Source organism: Ambystoma mexicanum, chromosome 4p (genome assembly GCF_040938575.1).
Source record: "Ambystoma mexicanum isolate Mex_15411 chromosome 4p, UKY_AmexF1_1, whole genome shotgun sequence".
NCBI lineage: Eukaryota > Metazoa > Chordata > Amphibia > Caudata > Ambystomatidae > Ambystoma > Ambystoma mexicanum.
The window spans coordinates 1074418277-1074435882 of record NC_090927.1 but is presented as its reverse complement, the minus strand read 5'-3'; the positions used below and the strand labels follow the sequence as shown (position 1 = coordinate 1074435882).

The 17606-nt window shown below is 40.1% G+C and overlaps 1 protein-coding gene across 3 annotated transcripts in view; it reads right to left on the bottom strand.

Moving 5' to 3' along the window:
* The window catches only part of AK9 (adenylate kinase 9), a 1784103-nt gene that overhangs the window by 639279 nt on the left and 1127218 nt on the right, over positions 1-17606 (bottom strand). For all 3 annotated transcript variants that reach the window (XM_069606660.1, XM_069606662.1, XM_069606661.1), the window contains one exon: positions 12501-12625. In XM_069606660.1, coding sequence (XP_069462761.1) covers positions 12501-12625 — 125 coding nt within the window. The remainder of the gene's footprint in view (positions 1-12500; positions 12626-17606) is intronic.

Below are 17606 nucleotides of genomic sequence, written 5' to 3'. Positions count from 1 at the left end.
TAACCTATGAATATTACAAATATTATTCCACCAACAATTATAATGAACACGTGGTAGATTTTTCCAATTGATAGTAATAGTTTGGAGTGCAACTATAAGACATAAATCAAAGAGCGATCTTGTATGATCATTGGCACTTGCAGTTTGTAAGAGAGAGCTTCAAATGAAAAGAATATCAAAACAAAATTCTTGTTGGGTTTTCAAAATGAGTTTGATTGTTTGCCATGTATTTCTAATAAAGGAGAAAGATGTAGCAGGATATCAAAGGTGTGTTTAATGGCATCAATATGCAATGAGACAATATTCTCATCCCTCTTGAGCAGGGCTGCATTAGCACACAGATAGTGTTTACATTAACCAATCCTGCGATCAGTGCAGGTCAAATATGACATAAAATATAAGACACTGGCTTTGGACACAGTTGAGAGGTTGATGTAGTCCTCCATAGCCCTCTGACCGAAGCATGTGTATTTGCTTTTGTAAGTTACCCTGGTACAAACCTTCCAGGCCACACACATGAATGTTGGACCCCGCAAACCCCTCTTGCATATAAACTAGTGCCTAAGGTACCAAGTTCACAAGCTGAGCAAGTGGGTGGTTGATATGGTTGGAAAGTTTAGAGTGCTTTATTAATGTGATGTTTGTTGTCTGGGTCTGTTCTTATGTCAACACCTGCTTTAGCTTAATGCAGCGGAGCCTGGCCTGGCATATCACCTTGCAGTGCGAGATAGCTTTAAATGAACCAATGGCATCCACTGGCATACGGGATGGATAGTGTTATCACATATATTGTGATGAGGTGTGTCAGAGGGCTCCTTGCAGATCCTGATACAGGCTAGCACATACTAAAGCAGTATAGAATATCAGATCTAGCAATTAACAGCTTACTCCCTATTCTATTAGGTTTACTGGTAGCTCTCAGAGGGCAGTTCAACAGGCGGTATTTTTCTATTCTGCTTTTCAAATATTATGTCTCTAATATTCAAAATGCTGGGCTGTGATTTCTTCTTGGGATCACATGGGCGTCTATTCTTTGCCTGTTCTCAGAATTGGCCATGTTTTGAGTGATTGTCTAATGGAAAGGTGGTCTTGAAGATATTAATTCTAATAGTTAGGATGTTTCAGAGTTTCGTCACCATCACGGCAAAAGAGGAGCCTCCCTGAAATTGTATGTTGTTTGGTGCCATCAGATATAAGGGGGTCTTGGCAGATCTATGTGGCCTCAGTTTGTATTTGTGGATTTTGTTCTGTATGAAAAGGGCCCCTCCTTACCCTAGATGTTGCTTTGGGTTATACATAATGCCTTGAATTGGACCCTGTGTCGGACTGGTGGACAGTGTAATTTTCGTAGTGTAAGTCTGTGTTCTTCTGATCAAGAGTGAGCAAAATAAGTTCCCAATTAGGGAACTCCTGTCCCCTGCACACTGTCTGGGGATCTATAGCCAAATTTTTAAAGGTTGAGTAATGCAATTTTCTTTATATTTCCTGAGAACAATATTTAGACATTCAATTCATGAAATAGGTTTAGACGTAGCATAGTCTGGTCATTAGATAAAGTAATGATGACATTTTCTTTTTGTGAACAAACACAACTTATAACTTGATTGTTTGATTGGTACAGGATTTATTATTTCAAGACAACTGGCCCAAAGCATTTCGAGAATTGGTTCTCTTCTTCAGGGGCTGTATTATGCTATTCAAATTTTCAATCTAGTAGAAAAACAAATTAGATAATATTCTCAATTAGATAAGGATAGTAAACTCAAAGTCACTAAACATTTTTTACTGCTTATCACATAAGATTTTCATTTCACTTATAAAACAGAGGTTTTGACCATCAAAGTCATCAACATTGGAAGAAAAAGAACCATCAGATTTCAGAGTCATACAATCTTACAGTGGAGTCAATAAATGTAAATGCATCACTGAAGTAGAGTAAATGACAAAAACAACACAAGGTTCTTCATCAGTGGTGAATAGTTTCAAGGTAAGTCTGATTATTTGTCATCCAGGCTAAATGCCTTAAAAACACCCTTTTGCACAGTCACTCTTATTAGTCTAACTCCCTACGAGTAAATCTTCCCAATAAGGGTGCAATAAAGTGGAGAATGTGCTTACCCTGTTCTTCTTTCTTTAAGGGATGGGTAGAAGGACGTTTTCCTCCATAATGGTGACCAAAAGTGAGAATGGATATGTTCTCAGTGTTCTCCAGGAGTTATCTAAAAACATTTATTGCTTAATTAGACTTACATTTATAAGCTAATGATGGTCATGTTCTTATTTAAGAAATATATTCTATGAATAGCCTCGTCTTGATGTTAATGGTCAATTATGTAAAGTATTGTTCTAGAATATGAGCGGAAGTTCTACAAACACTTTTTGTAGTCATTTACATGCAATGAGAAACATTAAGCATGATAGTCACATGCAATTAACAAGATCAATTCTAAGTGAAAATAAACACTTACTAAAAACGAGTAATGCGTTCTGGTGGAAATTCGAGGGTTCAGTCCGCTTTACAAGCCCAGTGTGTTGTTCCTGGTCTGGTTACCAAATGTCAAAGATCTAGCGCCCGTACACCTAGAGATACATAGACTCACGGTGAGATGTGCAATCTTTAAGATTAGCCCCATATGTAAGAAATATCTAAGTTCTAGATTCAATACTTACTAGTTCTGATCAAGGTCCCTGTGCGGATGTGGACTCTGCAACCAAGATGCAGCGCCGGATGTATGTCATGTTAGAAAAAATGGCCGATTTTATGGCGTTTTGATCGTGATGTCATCACGTAACGTGTGTGGATGACATCACTATGTCAACAAACCCCGTGAAAGCGGATAAGCTCTGTTTTTGGTTTTAAATCATGTGGATGAGCCAAAATCAGTGCTCTTCCTTTTTACATGTTGTATTACAAAATAATGTGTTAATTTATTTCACAGTTATTGTAAAATATGCAAACGTGATGTTTTTGAGAAACATAAAGGTGTAAGGAGCTAAAAGGTAAGTTCCTCGCCTGTTCATGTGAACTAGGTCCTGCTGAGTCAACAGCAGCATAAGGTGAATTACGGTGGAATGCCCTTACTGGTAGACTAGTTGTCTGGGACTAGGTTTAAAAAAATATATATTGTAATACCTGATCATGGGAGGTAATAAATGAGATTTAAGGCTAGGTACAAGTAAGTGTCTGTTCCCTTGGTGTGGGATAAGCTCATCTGATGTTAGTCAGTTCTTTTGTCAATTTGGGTAGGTGCGAATCTTTAGGGTATAAAATGAGGGTTTTAAGCTCAGAACACATACGTGCTTAACAAAGACCCATGGAAAAACAAAATCATCTGTTGGAAACGTTTTATTGACGACATTTTTGGAATCTGGCAAGGAATCGAAGAAGAACTTAATCTATTCTTCGAATACCTTAACAAAGAACGAAAAATAAGTAATGGATTCAATAGTCGTAAACATCTTGTCTAAACAGTTAACAAAAACTCAGGTTGACACTCTCAATCTGGGTTTATCATTCATTCCAACTAATAACACCACAGTGTTTGATGAAAAAGTGAACTTGTTTAAGCTAATAAGAAAAATGGAATTGAAAGTATTTTTTGATTCACTTCCTGAAATTACTGAAAAGAAGAAGTCGTCAGATTACTTGGAATTAAGAAATAAAAGCTCATTCTATCCTCAAATCAACCATCCGACTATTAACCTTTTCAACTTGAAAACAAAGAAAGATCTTAGATGTATTAAATATACATCCTCCAACAAAGTGAACATCAGAAAACACCAACTAAAAATAATCAAAGAATTAGCTGAGGACTCATCCATTAATCTGAAACCAGCAGATAAAGGGGGAGCTTTGGTACTAATGGACACTGAATTCTACAACAAAGGATGTTTAAACTTGTTAAATGACCAAGGAACCTATTTGGTTTTGGACTCTGACCCTATATTATCCATCAAATAAGTAGTTAAGAAGATCATGGACAAAGCTTTGGAAATGGAATGGATTACTGAACACGCAAGTGAGTTTCTCACCAGAAAATTTCCCGTTACCCCGGTTTTTTACTCATTACCTAAAATTCATAAAAACAAAACAAATCCTCGTTTCAGACCAATTGTAGCAGACACAGAGAGCCTATTCCACCCTCTGGCAATTTATTTAGATCGAGCCCTACAACCGCTGGTACAAAAAACCTCCACTTAGCTATAGTTTGTTTGAATGTTTTTAGAATTTTAAATAATTACGTGAGTTCACCTGATACTTAGACAGGTTGTGTAAGAAAATCGAACCAGTGTTTGAAGAAAGCCTACTTTTTGTAATATTTGAAAATACTATTTCTCGTGAACCTTTTAGCACTGATTGCTAGTCACATTCGTTGCAGGACCGCACTGAGTAACTTCTTGTATTTACCTTGTGGGAACCTGTTACTCATTAGAGTAAGTGTAAATGCCGTGTCTGTTACAACAAAGAACTACAAATACCAGCAGTTTTGTAGTTCTTTGCACGCATTTATTGACACGTCAGGCGTGGCAGCGCCGGCGCGTCTGAGACGGTTTGTGGCGGTTCGTGGGGTGAGTACCTGTACCTGCACTCTCCCCCTGGACCGAACTGTTCGTTATCTCAATTCTTGATCATAGACTACTCATGGCATCTCGTTGTGACCTTGTGTCTTCTATTGCCCACAGTCGTAGACTAAGGATTGCGCAGAGCGCACGCGATCATTTTGAACAACGTGTTGCTCTTGCTCCCATACCTATGACTCCGGACATTAACCATAGCCACAGCAAGCAGACATTAACAGTGGAATCTACTGATCAGCCACCTCAAAGTCCACTTAATTCCCATCCCGAGATTGCAAAAATTGCATCTGCATCTGCAGGGACCGGATTGAAATACTTATTACTTAATACCCGCTCCCTGGTTAAACACTGTCATGAGGTAGCAGACCTCATTGTTCAGGAAAAAGTGGATATATGTGCACTAACCGAAACATGGCTGCATGACACTGCTTTCCACTCCTTATTATTGGCCACTCCAACAGGTTATTCCTTCTTCCATTCTGATAGACAGGAAAAACGTGGCGGAGGTGTGGCAGTGATTTATAGAAGTACTATCAAAATACACGAATCTGTTAAACTAGTTTTGGACCAATGTGAAACTCTCTTTCTCAAATTGAGCCTTTCCGCAACAGTCTCTCTTAACCTTTTAGTGCTCTATAGACCACCTATTGATACTCCTTTTTTCGAAGAAGAACTGCTGGCTTTCATTGGCAACTTCTGTAAACCTCATTCACCTACTATTATACTGGAAGATATTAACCTCTGGGCTGATAATCCCTTGGATGCTTTGTCCATTTCCCTAGCAGATTCCCTGTCCTCTTTATCCTTTACTCAGCACGTTAAAGCCCCCACTCATACTGGTGGCAACATACTGAACTGGGTAATAGCTAAAAATGTCCCTATTATTAACATTGATGTTAATCCATGTATCTGGTCAGATCATTTTTCCATAATTTTTCAGACCAACCATAATCATATTTTGAGAAAAAATAATCAGCCTATTTTACATGTTATGTCAAGGAATTTACGTAAAATCACCCAAGATGCCTTTCGTACTACGGTCATACCTCTATTACCCTCCTTAGAGATGACCATGCCACTTGGAGACTTTGTAGCTAACATAAGATCTGCACTTGATTCTACACTGGAAATATTAGCCCCACTTAAACCTTCTAACAAAAAAAAGGGAAAAAATGCTCCTTATATTCCATTCTCAGTTGAAATTACTGAGGCTCGTTCTAAAAAACGCCAACTGGAACGACAATGGCACAAACAACCATCTGAGTCTAGTCTTACGTCCTATAAGCAGGCTCTTCTACATTATAAATCACTTATTCGTTCTACGAAAGAATTGCATCTCAATTCCAGGATTTCTAAAGCCAAATCCAGCTCTAAAGAGCTTTTTGTTATCCTCCAGGAGCTTAAAGGTTGTACTACCATCTCATTGCCCCCAGCAGACAGTGCTTGGTGTCAAAACATCCGCAATAGCTTCACTAATAAAACTCTAACTCATCAAAATAACATTAATACTCTGGTCAAACTATTGACTAATACTACATCCATTCTAGATAACATGGAGTCGCCCAATGGTTCTTCTGTCTTCACTTTTAAACCTGTTTCAACAGTAGAAGTTATCAACACCGTCTCTAAACTTTCCAGCCTCCTTATTCAAAGATCATATCCATACTCTTGCCCCATGGGTCACTACTTTTGTTAACAGATCTTTCAGTGAATCATATGTCCCCGAAAACATAAAGGAAGCATGGGTTACTCCTCTGCTTAAGAAGGAAAATCTGGATCCTGCAGAGGCAGGAAATTATCGCCCAATCACTAATGTTCCCTTTTGTGCTGAAAATCATAGACAAAATTGCCTACTGTCAATACCAAACTTTTGTCGAGGAACATGATATCCTAGCCTCACAACAATCTGGGTTTCGCCCCAATCATGGGACTGAGACCGCGCTGTTAGATTTAAATATTACATTGCTGGTCTTGTTGACAAAGGTCATACTTCCCTGTTATTATTATTAGATCTATCCGCTGCGTTCGATTTAGTCGATGATCAACTACTGGCGGATAGACTAATCACAATCGGCAAATGTTCCCCTGAAGCCTCTGCCTGGTTCAAATCATTTTTGGGTCCACGGAACATGAGAGTTACTAAGGATAATGCTCACTCCATGGCTTCTTTACTATTATGTGGTGTTCCACAGGGCTCATGTCTTTCACCTCTACTCTTTAATATTTACTCTCGTCTTCTCTGCGCTCTTTTGTCAGCCTTAGGCATTTATTTTGCCAACTACGCTGATGACACGCAGGTTGTTATTAAATTCACTGGTGAGTATCTAAAAGATGTAGAGTACATTAACTCCATCTTTGCTGAAATCCAGAAGTGGATGGGGCTAAACTCATTGGCCCTCAACAATGCAAAAACAGAGCTGTTGATTTTAGGTACCCAGCAAAAACTGAAGAAACTTGACACAAAATATGACAACTTTTTTGATTGGTCAACATATTATTCCTGTATCTAAATCCGTAAAAACCTTGGGAGTCTATTTTGACCCGCAGCTATCCTTCACCCGTCAGGCCAACTACCTCAAATCCTCGTGTCACTATTATATTCAGCTTTTATGGCAGATTCGTCCCTATCTGTCTAAAGAGAACCTTGCAGTGATTGCAGCTACAATTGTAAACTGCAAGCTGGATTATTGTAACAGTTTAATGATCGGTACTTCCCAGGCCAACATTAAAACTTTGCAGATTATACAGAATAATGCAGCACGTGCTGTAATGGGCCTTAAGCGCAACATGCACGTCTCTGACGCCAGGCGCAGCCTTCATTGGCTGCCAGCGAAACAGCGCTTACACCACAAAGGCCTAACTACTGTGTTTAATCACGGTCAAGCTCCATCTTACCTCACTACTAGGATCAAAAAGAAACCTGTCATCCGTTCCTTGCGCTCAAGTAGCAATACTGTCCTGGTTCAACCCCCATCTATCCTGAAAAGATTTGGGGGTACTAGCTTTTATTCTTGGGCCCCGGCTCTCTGGAATGTACTCCCTAAATACCTTGCTAATAGTGAGTCTCTGCCTATCTTCAAAAAGCAACTGAAGACCTTCCTGTTTGACAAAGGATAGGATTCATCTGTTTTTTTAGCATAGCTCTCTCGGTATCGAAATCAGTTTTCCGCTATATTTCCTCATTCTGCTGGTCTTTGTGAGGTTTGGGTTCCCCAAGTCTCCCTGTCTCTTTGTTTTCCCTGTCTGACATTGTTTTCTGTTTTCTCCCTCCTTTTTCCTTTTGTGTGCGCCCTGAGGCCTATGGGTTAGTGGCGCAATACAAGAATGCAGATAGACATATCTAAAGGACATGGCCCACTCTCTCAGGCTACTTAAGGAAACAAAAATAGACAACCCATCAGCAATACTATTACCCTTGATGTGAATAGCTGGTATACATCGATTCCCCATAATCAAGGAATCAAAGCACTTGAATGGTTTCTCCTGAATCACCACGACATCTTGATACATAAGGTATTCGCAATAGAGTTGATAAACATCATCCTCTACAACAACTACTTCCCGTACGAAGGGAAATACTACTTACAAACATTGGGAACATCAATGGGGTCGGCAGTTGCCCCTTCCTATGCTATTATCTTTATGTTCCATTTTGAATTAACACAAGTGCTTAACAAAGACCCATGGAAAAACAAAATCATCTGTTGGAAACGTTTTATTGACATTTTTGGAATCTGGCAAGGAACCGAAGAAGAACTTAATCTATTCTTCGAGTACCTTAACAAATGCCACAAAGGAATCACCTTCACCTTGGAAATTGGCAGACCTAATATCCATTTTTTAGATGTCAACATTAACAAAGAAGGCACTAAACGCATTACCAGTATCTATAGAAAACCCACAGATACCAACAATACTTTCCACTTTGGGAGTTTTCACCCGTCACACTTAAAGGAAAATCTTCCTTATAGTCAATTGTTACGACTAAAAAGGATCACCTCCAACGCCACTAATATTCATAATGAATATGAAGATATGAAATCCAGATTTAAAAAAAGAGGATTTCCTGAAGAAATAATGAATAAAGCAGTCCAACGGACAGAAACCCAAACACGGGCAAAACCTCTGGAAGAACAACCAAAGAAAACAACATCACGTCTGATTCATACCTTGAAATTCTCTAGTCAGGGCTTCCAGATAAAAAGAATTATCACCAAAAACTGGAATCTTATTAAATCTGACCCTAACCTAAACCGTCTCTTCCTTGAACCACCAATGCTGGCATTCAAGAGAGGTAAAAACTTCAGAGACACACTGATCAGAGCTGAAAGACCCAAGAAAACTGCCCAAAGCACCTTAAGGAAATAGAAATTGGGGACATACCCTTGTTTGAATTGTCAACACTGAGCTCCTTTTATGAAAGGAGATCATATAAGACATCCAAGCAGTGGCAAAAAGATACTTCTGAGGGACTTCGCGACCTGTGATAGCAAAAACTTAATTTACACACTCCAATGCCCTTGTGGGAAATACTATGTGGGAAAGACAATCCGGAAAGCAAAGGAACGCTGGACGGAACATAAATCTTCCATCAGGACATGCAATGACAAATCGCCAGTGTATAGACACTTTAAAGAGAATGGGCATAACATTACCCAATTGAGATGGGCAATACTTGAAGTAATCCACCCACTCCCAAGGGGTGGAGATTTTGCCAAAAGATTATCCCAGAGAGAACTCTTCTGGATACATAAACTCGACGCACTGGCACCACATGGCCTTAATGAAGAATACTACTTGGGCCCTTTTTTTATGAACCTGATCTCCCTCAGATCCACACATGCCTCACACAACTACACACATAGGCATAACTACACATTTCTTTGCTCCTGTAATTGGGGACTATGAGGACCAGGGGTAAATGATATGTACCTCATCTAAATCCTAAGTGAGTCAGTAGACTACTTTTTCTTCAAACAACTAGATTATGAACTCCTCATGAGATAGGAATTGCTATATACAAAGCATAAATGAGGGTTAAGAAAGCTTTGCATTATAATTGAAATGAATCATGAATTATGAGGTGTGTACCCAATTGATGTTATCAAATCCTGTTGACTATAATCTCAAACAGAATGTTAGAATCGCACTGAGAGGGACACCACCCATTGGGTAATAGATTTGACTCACATTAGATGACTTATTTTTCATATAAAGGGAACAGGTACTTACCCATTCTGAGTTTAAAACCCTCATTTTATACCCTAAAGATTCACACCTACCCAAATTGACAAAAGAACTGACTAATATCAGATGAGCTTATCCCACACCAAGGGAACGGACACTTACTTGTACTTGGCCTTAAATCTCATTTATTACCTCCCATGATCAGGTTTTACAATATATATATTTTTTAAAGCTAGCCCCAGACAACTAGTCTACCAGTAGGGGCATTCCACCGTAATTAACCTTATGCTGCTGTTGACTCAACAGGACCTAGTTCACATGAACAGGCGAGGAACTTACCTTTTAGTTCCTTACACCTTTATGTTTCTCGAAAACATCACGTTGTGCATATTTTACAATAACTGTGAAATAAATTAACACATTATTTTGCAATACAACATGTAAAAAGGAAGAGCACTGATTTTGGCTCATCCACATGATTTAAAACCAAAAACAGAGTTTATCCGCTTTCACAGGGTTTATTGACATAGTAACGTCATCCACGCACGTTACGTGAGGACGTCATGATCAAAACTCCATAAAATCGGCCATTTTTTCTAACATGATATACATCCGGCACTGCATCTTGGTTGCAGAGTCCACATCCACACAGGGACCTTGATCAGAACTAGTAAGTATTAAATCTAGAACTTAGATATTTCTTACATATGGGGCTAATCTTAAAGATTGCGCATCTCACCGTGAGTCTATGTATCTCTAGGTGTACCTGCGCTAGATCTTTGACATTTGGTAACCAGACCAGGAACAACACACTGCGCTTGTAAAGCGGACTGAACCCTCGAATTTCCACCAGAACGCATTACTCGTTTTGAGTAAGTGTTTATTTTCACTTAGTCACTTGCAATTAACAAGATCAATTCTATCATGCTTAATGTTTCTCATTGCATGTAAATGACTACAAAAAGTCTTTGCAGAACTTCCGCTCATATACTAGAACAATACTTTACACAATTGACCATTAACATCAAGACGAGGCTATTCATAGAATATATTTCTTAAATAAGAACATGACCATCATTAGTTTATAAATGTAAGTCTAATTAAGCAATACATGTTTTTAGATAACTCCTGGAGAACATCGAGAACATATCCATTCTCACTTTTGGTCACCATTATGGAGGAAAACGTCCTTCTACCCATCCCTTAAAGAAAGAAGAACAGGGTAAGCACACTCTCCACTTTATTGTACCCTTATTGGGAAGATTTACTCGTAGGGAGTTAGACTACTAAGAGTGACTGTGCAAAAAGGTGTTTTTAAGGCATTTAGCCTGGATGACAAATAATCAGACTTACCTTGAATCTATTCACCACTGATGAAGAACCTTGTGTTGTTTTTGTCATTTACTCTACTTCAGTGATGCATTTACATTTATTGACGCCACTGTAAGATTGTATAACCCTGAAATCTGATGGTTCTTTTTCTTCCAATTTTGATGACTTTGTTGGTCAAAACCTCTATGTTTTATAAGTGAAATTTAAATCTTATGTGATAAGCAGCAAAAAATGTTTAGTGACTTTGAGCTTACAATCCTTATCTAATTGAGATTATATAATTTGTTTTTTTACTAGATTGAAAATTTGAATTGCATAATACAGCCCGTGAAGAAGAGAACTAATTCTCGAAACGCGTTGGGCAACTTGTCTTGAAATAATAAATCCTGTACCAATCAAACAATCAAGTTATAAATTGTGTTTGGTCACAAAAAGAAAATGTCATCATTACTTTATCTAATGAGCAGACTATGCTACGTCTAAACCTATTTCATGAATTGAATGTCTAAATATTGTTCTCAGGAAATATAAAGAAAATTGTATCACTCAACCTTTAAAAATTTTGCTATAGAGCCCCAGACAGTGGGCAGGGGACGGGAGTTCCCTAATTGGGAACTTATTTTTCACACACTTTATCCACAACCCATATGCCAGGGTTATCTTTCTCCCCCGCACCTTGACTTCACATAACTACTTTATAAAAATATACTTATCAGACAAGATTCACTTTGGAGTGCTGGGTGTTAACCCAAATTTTGTTCTTCTGATCAAAAAGCAGTAGTAGTCTTGCATCAGCATTTCAAGAGAGATTGTGGAAGTCCTAGATTGAAGCCATTTTCAGAACAGCCTTGAGAGAAACAGTCCAATGATGGCAAGTGTTCCTTGTGGTAAGATCAGGAATGGCATTATACAACAACTTATATGAGGAATAAAAGAATTTTAAAAACAGATTTTTGATTCGTGGCTAGCGCGTGAGGTGGTCGTCCATTAATATTCATGTTATTCACTGCTTTTGATATCTAATGCAGGCAAATCCATGTTGTCTGTCCATTGGACAGTTATGAGGATTTGTGCCCTGTTGCAGTAGATTAGTACTTCTGTTTTGTTTGGATTGGGTTTGAGATGGTTTTGGACCATCAAGTCATACATGTGTGTGAGGCGGTTGCCTAGACCCTTTTTGTGTGCCCAGATGGTCCTCTTTCATTGCCTAGTAAATGGTATTGATGAGCGGATTTCTGGGCCAATGTTAACAGATGGTCTATTTAGAATTACATGACATGAACAGTTATGAGTTAGCAGGAAAATAGTTAGAAAAAAGGTTTATAAATAACTACCCATTGAAATAGTAATAAAATGTTCAATCTCAGAAAAGATCAAAGGTGAATCCCTTGAATGACAATTACCGGAAAGGTTCAGTTGTCCACCACTGAGTAACAATCTGATTCAGTAGTTCTCCTGGCAATGGCTCATTATCGGTTAGGTACGATTTGATGGCCTCCTCATCTTCTGTTAGCGCCAACTCATTTTTCTAGAAAGAGCAACAGATAAAATGAGTAAGAGTTTATATATATTAAAGTAAGAAAAATTTGGGTTAAAATATGGATGCATGATAAAAAACTAATAAAAATACAGAACCCTTTCTGCCATTCACATAACCCATACTGAATTATTTTCATGTGATTCACTATATACACACACACATATATATATATTTATACATACATACTCACAACCAAAAACATTGTTAAAGGGACGTTATGGTTAAGTTGCACTAGCAAAAACCTATGAAATTCAATGGAAACACATTGTTACAGGGACGTTATGGTTACAGGTAAAACCGAAACCCCCCGGAATTCTACAGTTATGGTAAGCTAAGCAACCACAACTCGCGCCACCAGTGTGCACTGCAAGGACTAACACCCATGACAACAAAGATGCCATCACAAATCTCATTGATGACATCACATCACATGTGTGGCTGCCCCTTTTTTGTTCACTGACATAAGTAGGCCAGGTGCTTTTCTCGACTACCAGTCAGGAAGTAACAAATCAAAAGGGTCTATCTTTGTGTACGGCACCCTTCTCATATGTTCTTGCATCACTTTCCTCAGGGTTCACTCACATCATATGATACGTATACATATTGGGCAAGGAGGTAATCAGTTATGTTATGAACACTTTCTGGTAATCCTGCTCCTTGTTTGCCTAGTGTAATTTCCCTGTATATGCTCACATTTGTATGCATTGTGGTGTCTTTATGTTTTCTGTGCAGTTTTGCAATTATGTAGTTATTAAGGCAATGGTACCTACCTCTTACAAGTTTCACATTAACCAAAACTCTAAAACAAAAGCATTCATGATGTCACTATATAACATGGGAAGATTTTCAAGATTACACTTCTACGGGGCATGGTGCAGATAATGGCTACGTGTCCACATGAGTTGGTACATGTACTGCAAGGAAGTCTGTAATACAATGGAGTGTATAGCAATGCATTGCTGAATGAACTACTTATCTCATGATAATTCTTCAATGATCTTTGATAGTTTTCTGCCACCATTACAATAACAATCCCTTGTGGAGGGCTTTCCATGAAAACTAAATGCACATGTGATATCAGTGATTTCATCAATGAGATTTGTGATGGATATTTTATGTCATGGGTGTTAGTCCTCGCAGTGCACACTGGTGGCGCGAGTTATGATTGCTTAGCTTACCATAACTGGTGAATTTCGGGGGGGGTTTCGGTTTTACCTGTAACCATAACGTCCCTGTAACAACGTTTTTCCATTGAATTTCATAGGTTTTTGCTAGTGCAACTTAACCATAACGTCCCTTTAACAATGTTTTTGTTAGTGAATTTCATTGGTTTTTAGTAGGGCACTGTAACCAGAACGTTGCTTAAGCATAGTGTTTTCTGTAAAGAAGATAGCTGTTTGGTACTGCAACGGAACTATAATCTCCCGTTAACAACGGTTTGTTACTGATTCCTTGACTGCCCTCATGATAAACGTGTGGAAAGGCCAAATTGTGTGGTGTCTGTACCCATTTGCGCTACCCCTTCCTTTTCCGAATAGTGTTGGTGTATTTTAGCAATTACAGATGTAAATGTTGGTGAGCGTTTCAGTAGTTTCTCTTTTTGTGTTAACATTGCATGGTGAATCTGTGCCGCACAGTACTGGCCGAGACGACTACAGATGAGCAATGTGGACGTTTCCTAGGGAGACTGAACGTGGTCGGCGTATGTGCAAGCACACTGCAAGTATCAGTTGGACTCCATTAGTGTCTGCATCTTCCAATGCACTTTTAAGTAGTTGTGGAAGCGCTCTTGTATCCGTTCTACACCTATACACATGCATAGGTCATCCACTGTGTGCTGGTAACACCGTCCCTGTTGCCAGCCCTACGGATTCATGCAGTAGGCTACCGCATTTAAAGTGCTCATGCTGACTACGTGGGTGGCTCTGCAAACCTACCAATGCGTGGCTAAAGCACGCCTGACTGTATGACGGCCACTGGTACACAAGGAATAGCAACCTGCAGTGTAACGTGGGCGTGGTAAATGTTGCATTAATTTGATTGATGTGCTGCTTGCATTTCCATGACCTGTGAAACAGACACATTGTATCTGCACTGAGCAGTCTGGCAGAAAGTGTCAAGAGGTCACCTGCAGGACGTACAGTTGAAGAAGACATGTAACTGCAGGTGTGACAGTTTGTAGTCATTCTGCAAAATGGCAAAGTTGGTGCAGCTTGCTCACGCACATACAAGTGCATGTAAAGGGAAGTAAGCAAACAGTGCAATATGCAGAGCGCAAACAATGTTAGTGGTGCTTAGAAAAGTACTGTACTTGCATGGGTCACACAGAATAAATGCCTTCCTCCTCCATTTAATGAAGCTGTGTTTCGCGCTGTTGTAAACATTCTTGTATTCCAGAATGTATGCATCTCAGTGAATGCTACCCCTAAGAGTAATGGCGTAGCATGAAGTGTTTGTACTGCATGTGACAACAACTAAAATGAAGGCACAAGGGACCAGTGAGGAGTGTACCGCCCTTTCAACAATCAAGTAGGATAAATGCATGTACAGCATTTGCCACATCTGCTGCGGGCAACAAAAGGGGCACTCCTGTAGGGCAGCGGAGCTCTAAAACATCCTCGCAAACTATAGGGCGCTAAAGACCCTTACCGGCAAAGGGCATTGTATTGTGCATGTACTACAACACGCTACTCAACAGAGGGAAGGTACTTGGAAGTGCATGGAAAGGGTCCTTCCGGGAGCATGACAATGACGGACGCCTATGTAGTTGAGGGCCACGCAATAATTCCATCTCTGGGCACGTCCCCCATGGTATCCATGCAGGTGCTGCCCCTTCTGTACCGGTCCTTTCCTACTGTTCCTTCTGTGGGGTGTGTCAGAAGACCATAAGAAATGGAAATGGACTGGTAAAGGAAAAAAGGGAAATAAAGAAAGCACCTTTTCCAGATGAGCAATGGAATTGCCAATGAACGGATGCAGGGCGGGAGGCTTGGCACTGTGCAAAACACTGTAGTTCAATCAGTTGGAAAGCGGGTCGCTGTAGAAAGAGGTTTCTTTAGGTGTTGCAGAGCGTTTTGAACACTGTCAGCGTGCAACACTTACTACAACATTTTTTCACTACTTTCAAGAAGGGCACCAATGCAATTTGGATGGGCTGTGCAGAAATCGGGATGGCATGCATAGTAAAATGAACGTTATAGCTCGGGAAAAGTGTTCATGCTGTGAAACGTCATAATCTCATGTGTGAAGTACGCCATTTTCACATGTCGTACAAATACACAAATACACTTCTTAAGCAATGTACCCTGCTTTCTCCATTTGTGAACCAATTAGAAAATGACGCAGCCACATCGATGTCTGCATAATACTATAGAAAGTTATGCAACAGATCGGAAACAAACTCATGACCTGGGCAAGTGCCTCCATTATCGCAAAGGGTACTGAAACTGTGTAACATGGAGTGCAATTTTCCCTCCACAATCAACAACAATAATATCGCCATGATTGCGTGTCACCAAAGTGTCACACAGACAAATCAAAATCAGTCACTTCATTGTAGGTACTCCATAGCCCTACACATCCACAAGATAGATTCCAAAATGAGCAGCAAGTGCGCAGTGTTTTCCATTCACTTTCAGTTACTGTATTTCGAAGTCCCCTAAAACCTGCACGCTGTGGCTCGTGAAACACACAGCAATAACTGCACCCTCTGCATGTCTGTCAACAAATACACTGTGTACCACACTCTGTGCATACACACCACACCCAGAAAACGTATTGACCAATCCCGTAGGCTCAACAGGCCCATTTCTATGGGTGTCATCTGCAAAAGGGGCGTATCTAACACGTGCCACCCTGCAAGTATCGCAATATTTGCTGACCTTTCGTGCTGGGCGCGAGCGGCAGTGGGGGAATAACTTTCAACCAGGGTAGGGGACGTCGTTAGTTGTGGCGGCTCTTAAAAGAACTTATGTTTTTTTTAAAATAAAGGTGCTTCCAACCAAACACCTTTTTTTGCGGTTTTTATAAGTAAGTTTGTGTTTTCAACGTCCGCTCACATTTTTATAATAGGGTCTTCACTGCAGCCTGTAGATTTTGAAAGAAAATGTCATTGCCACTGGTCGACAAAGACATGCCATTTCTTTTGAAAATGTGTATATAGTGAGAACAAATGTCATTCTCACAGGAGAACATCCCAGCAGCACTCAAGAAGTCCCAAATGCTTCTTTTGATGAGACCGCTTCCGACCTCTGGCTGGCAACAGGAATCATTGGAATAGTTCCACGCTATTTTCGGGGTACACATGAGAAAAGCATCTTGGCAGTGGGAAAAATGTGCTGCACTCCTTTCATCATCTTCTTCAGTTGACGGTATACACGAGAACAAAACATGCAACCCAAAAAGAAGGCTCCAAAATGCACGACCACAACATTTACATGTCCAGAAGTGGCCATGCGTTGATATTCTACAAGCACCATGCCGTAACAGCATGCCTCTACACTGCGCCACAAAGCCTCCACACCCTCCAAACCGAAATTGCCAAAAAAGCCTTCATACACAACCAGATCTTCCACAAAGGCATCCCCCACGAGGAAAACTGTGCGTCCTGCCATGTTTGCCAGCTGCACTACGCAAAGTAATGGAACAAATAATTGCTGCCCTTTCCTGTGACGTACACCCTGAGCACCTGTTTGGCTAAAGGCCATATCCCCATTTCCAAGAAGTGCAAAATGTGGCACGTGCTTTTCCCCAATGACTGCGAGGGTCACGTCCCAGTGAAGCAGGAGGACTTCTTCTCCCTATTGGTGCTCTTTCCGGTGACGCACACCCCAAGCACCACCTGATAGGACAATGGCTACAATCCCATTTCTATAGGCCAGCATGGTGAGAAGCGCCGAATGTGGCACGTGGTGGTCCCCAAGTACGTCGAGGGCCGGGCCCGAGTGAAGCAGGAGTCCCTCTTCCTATT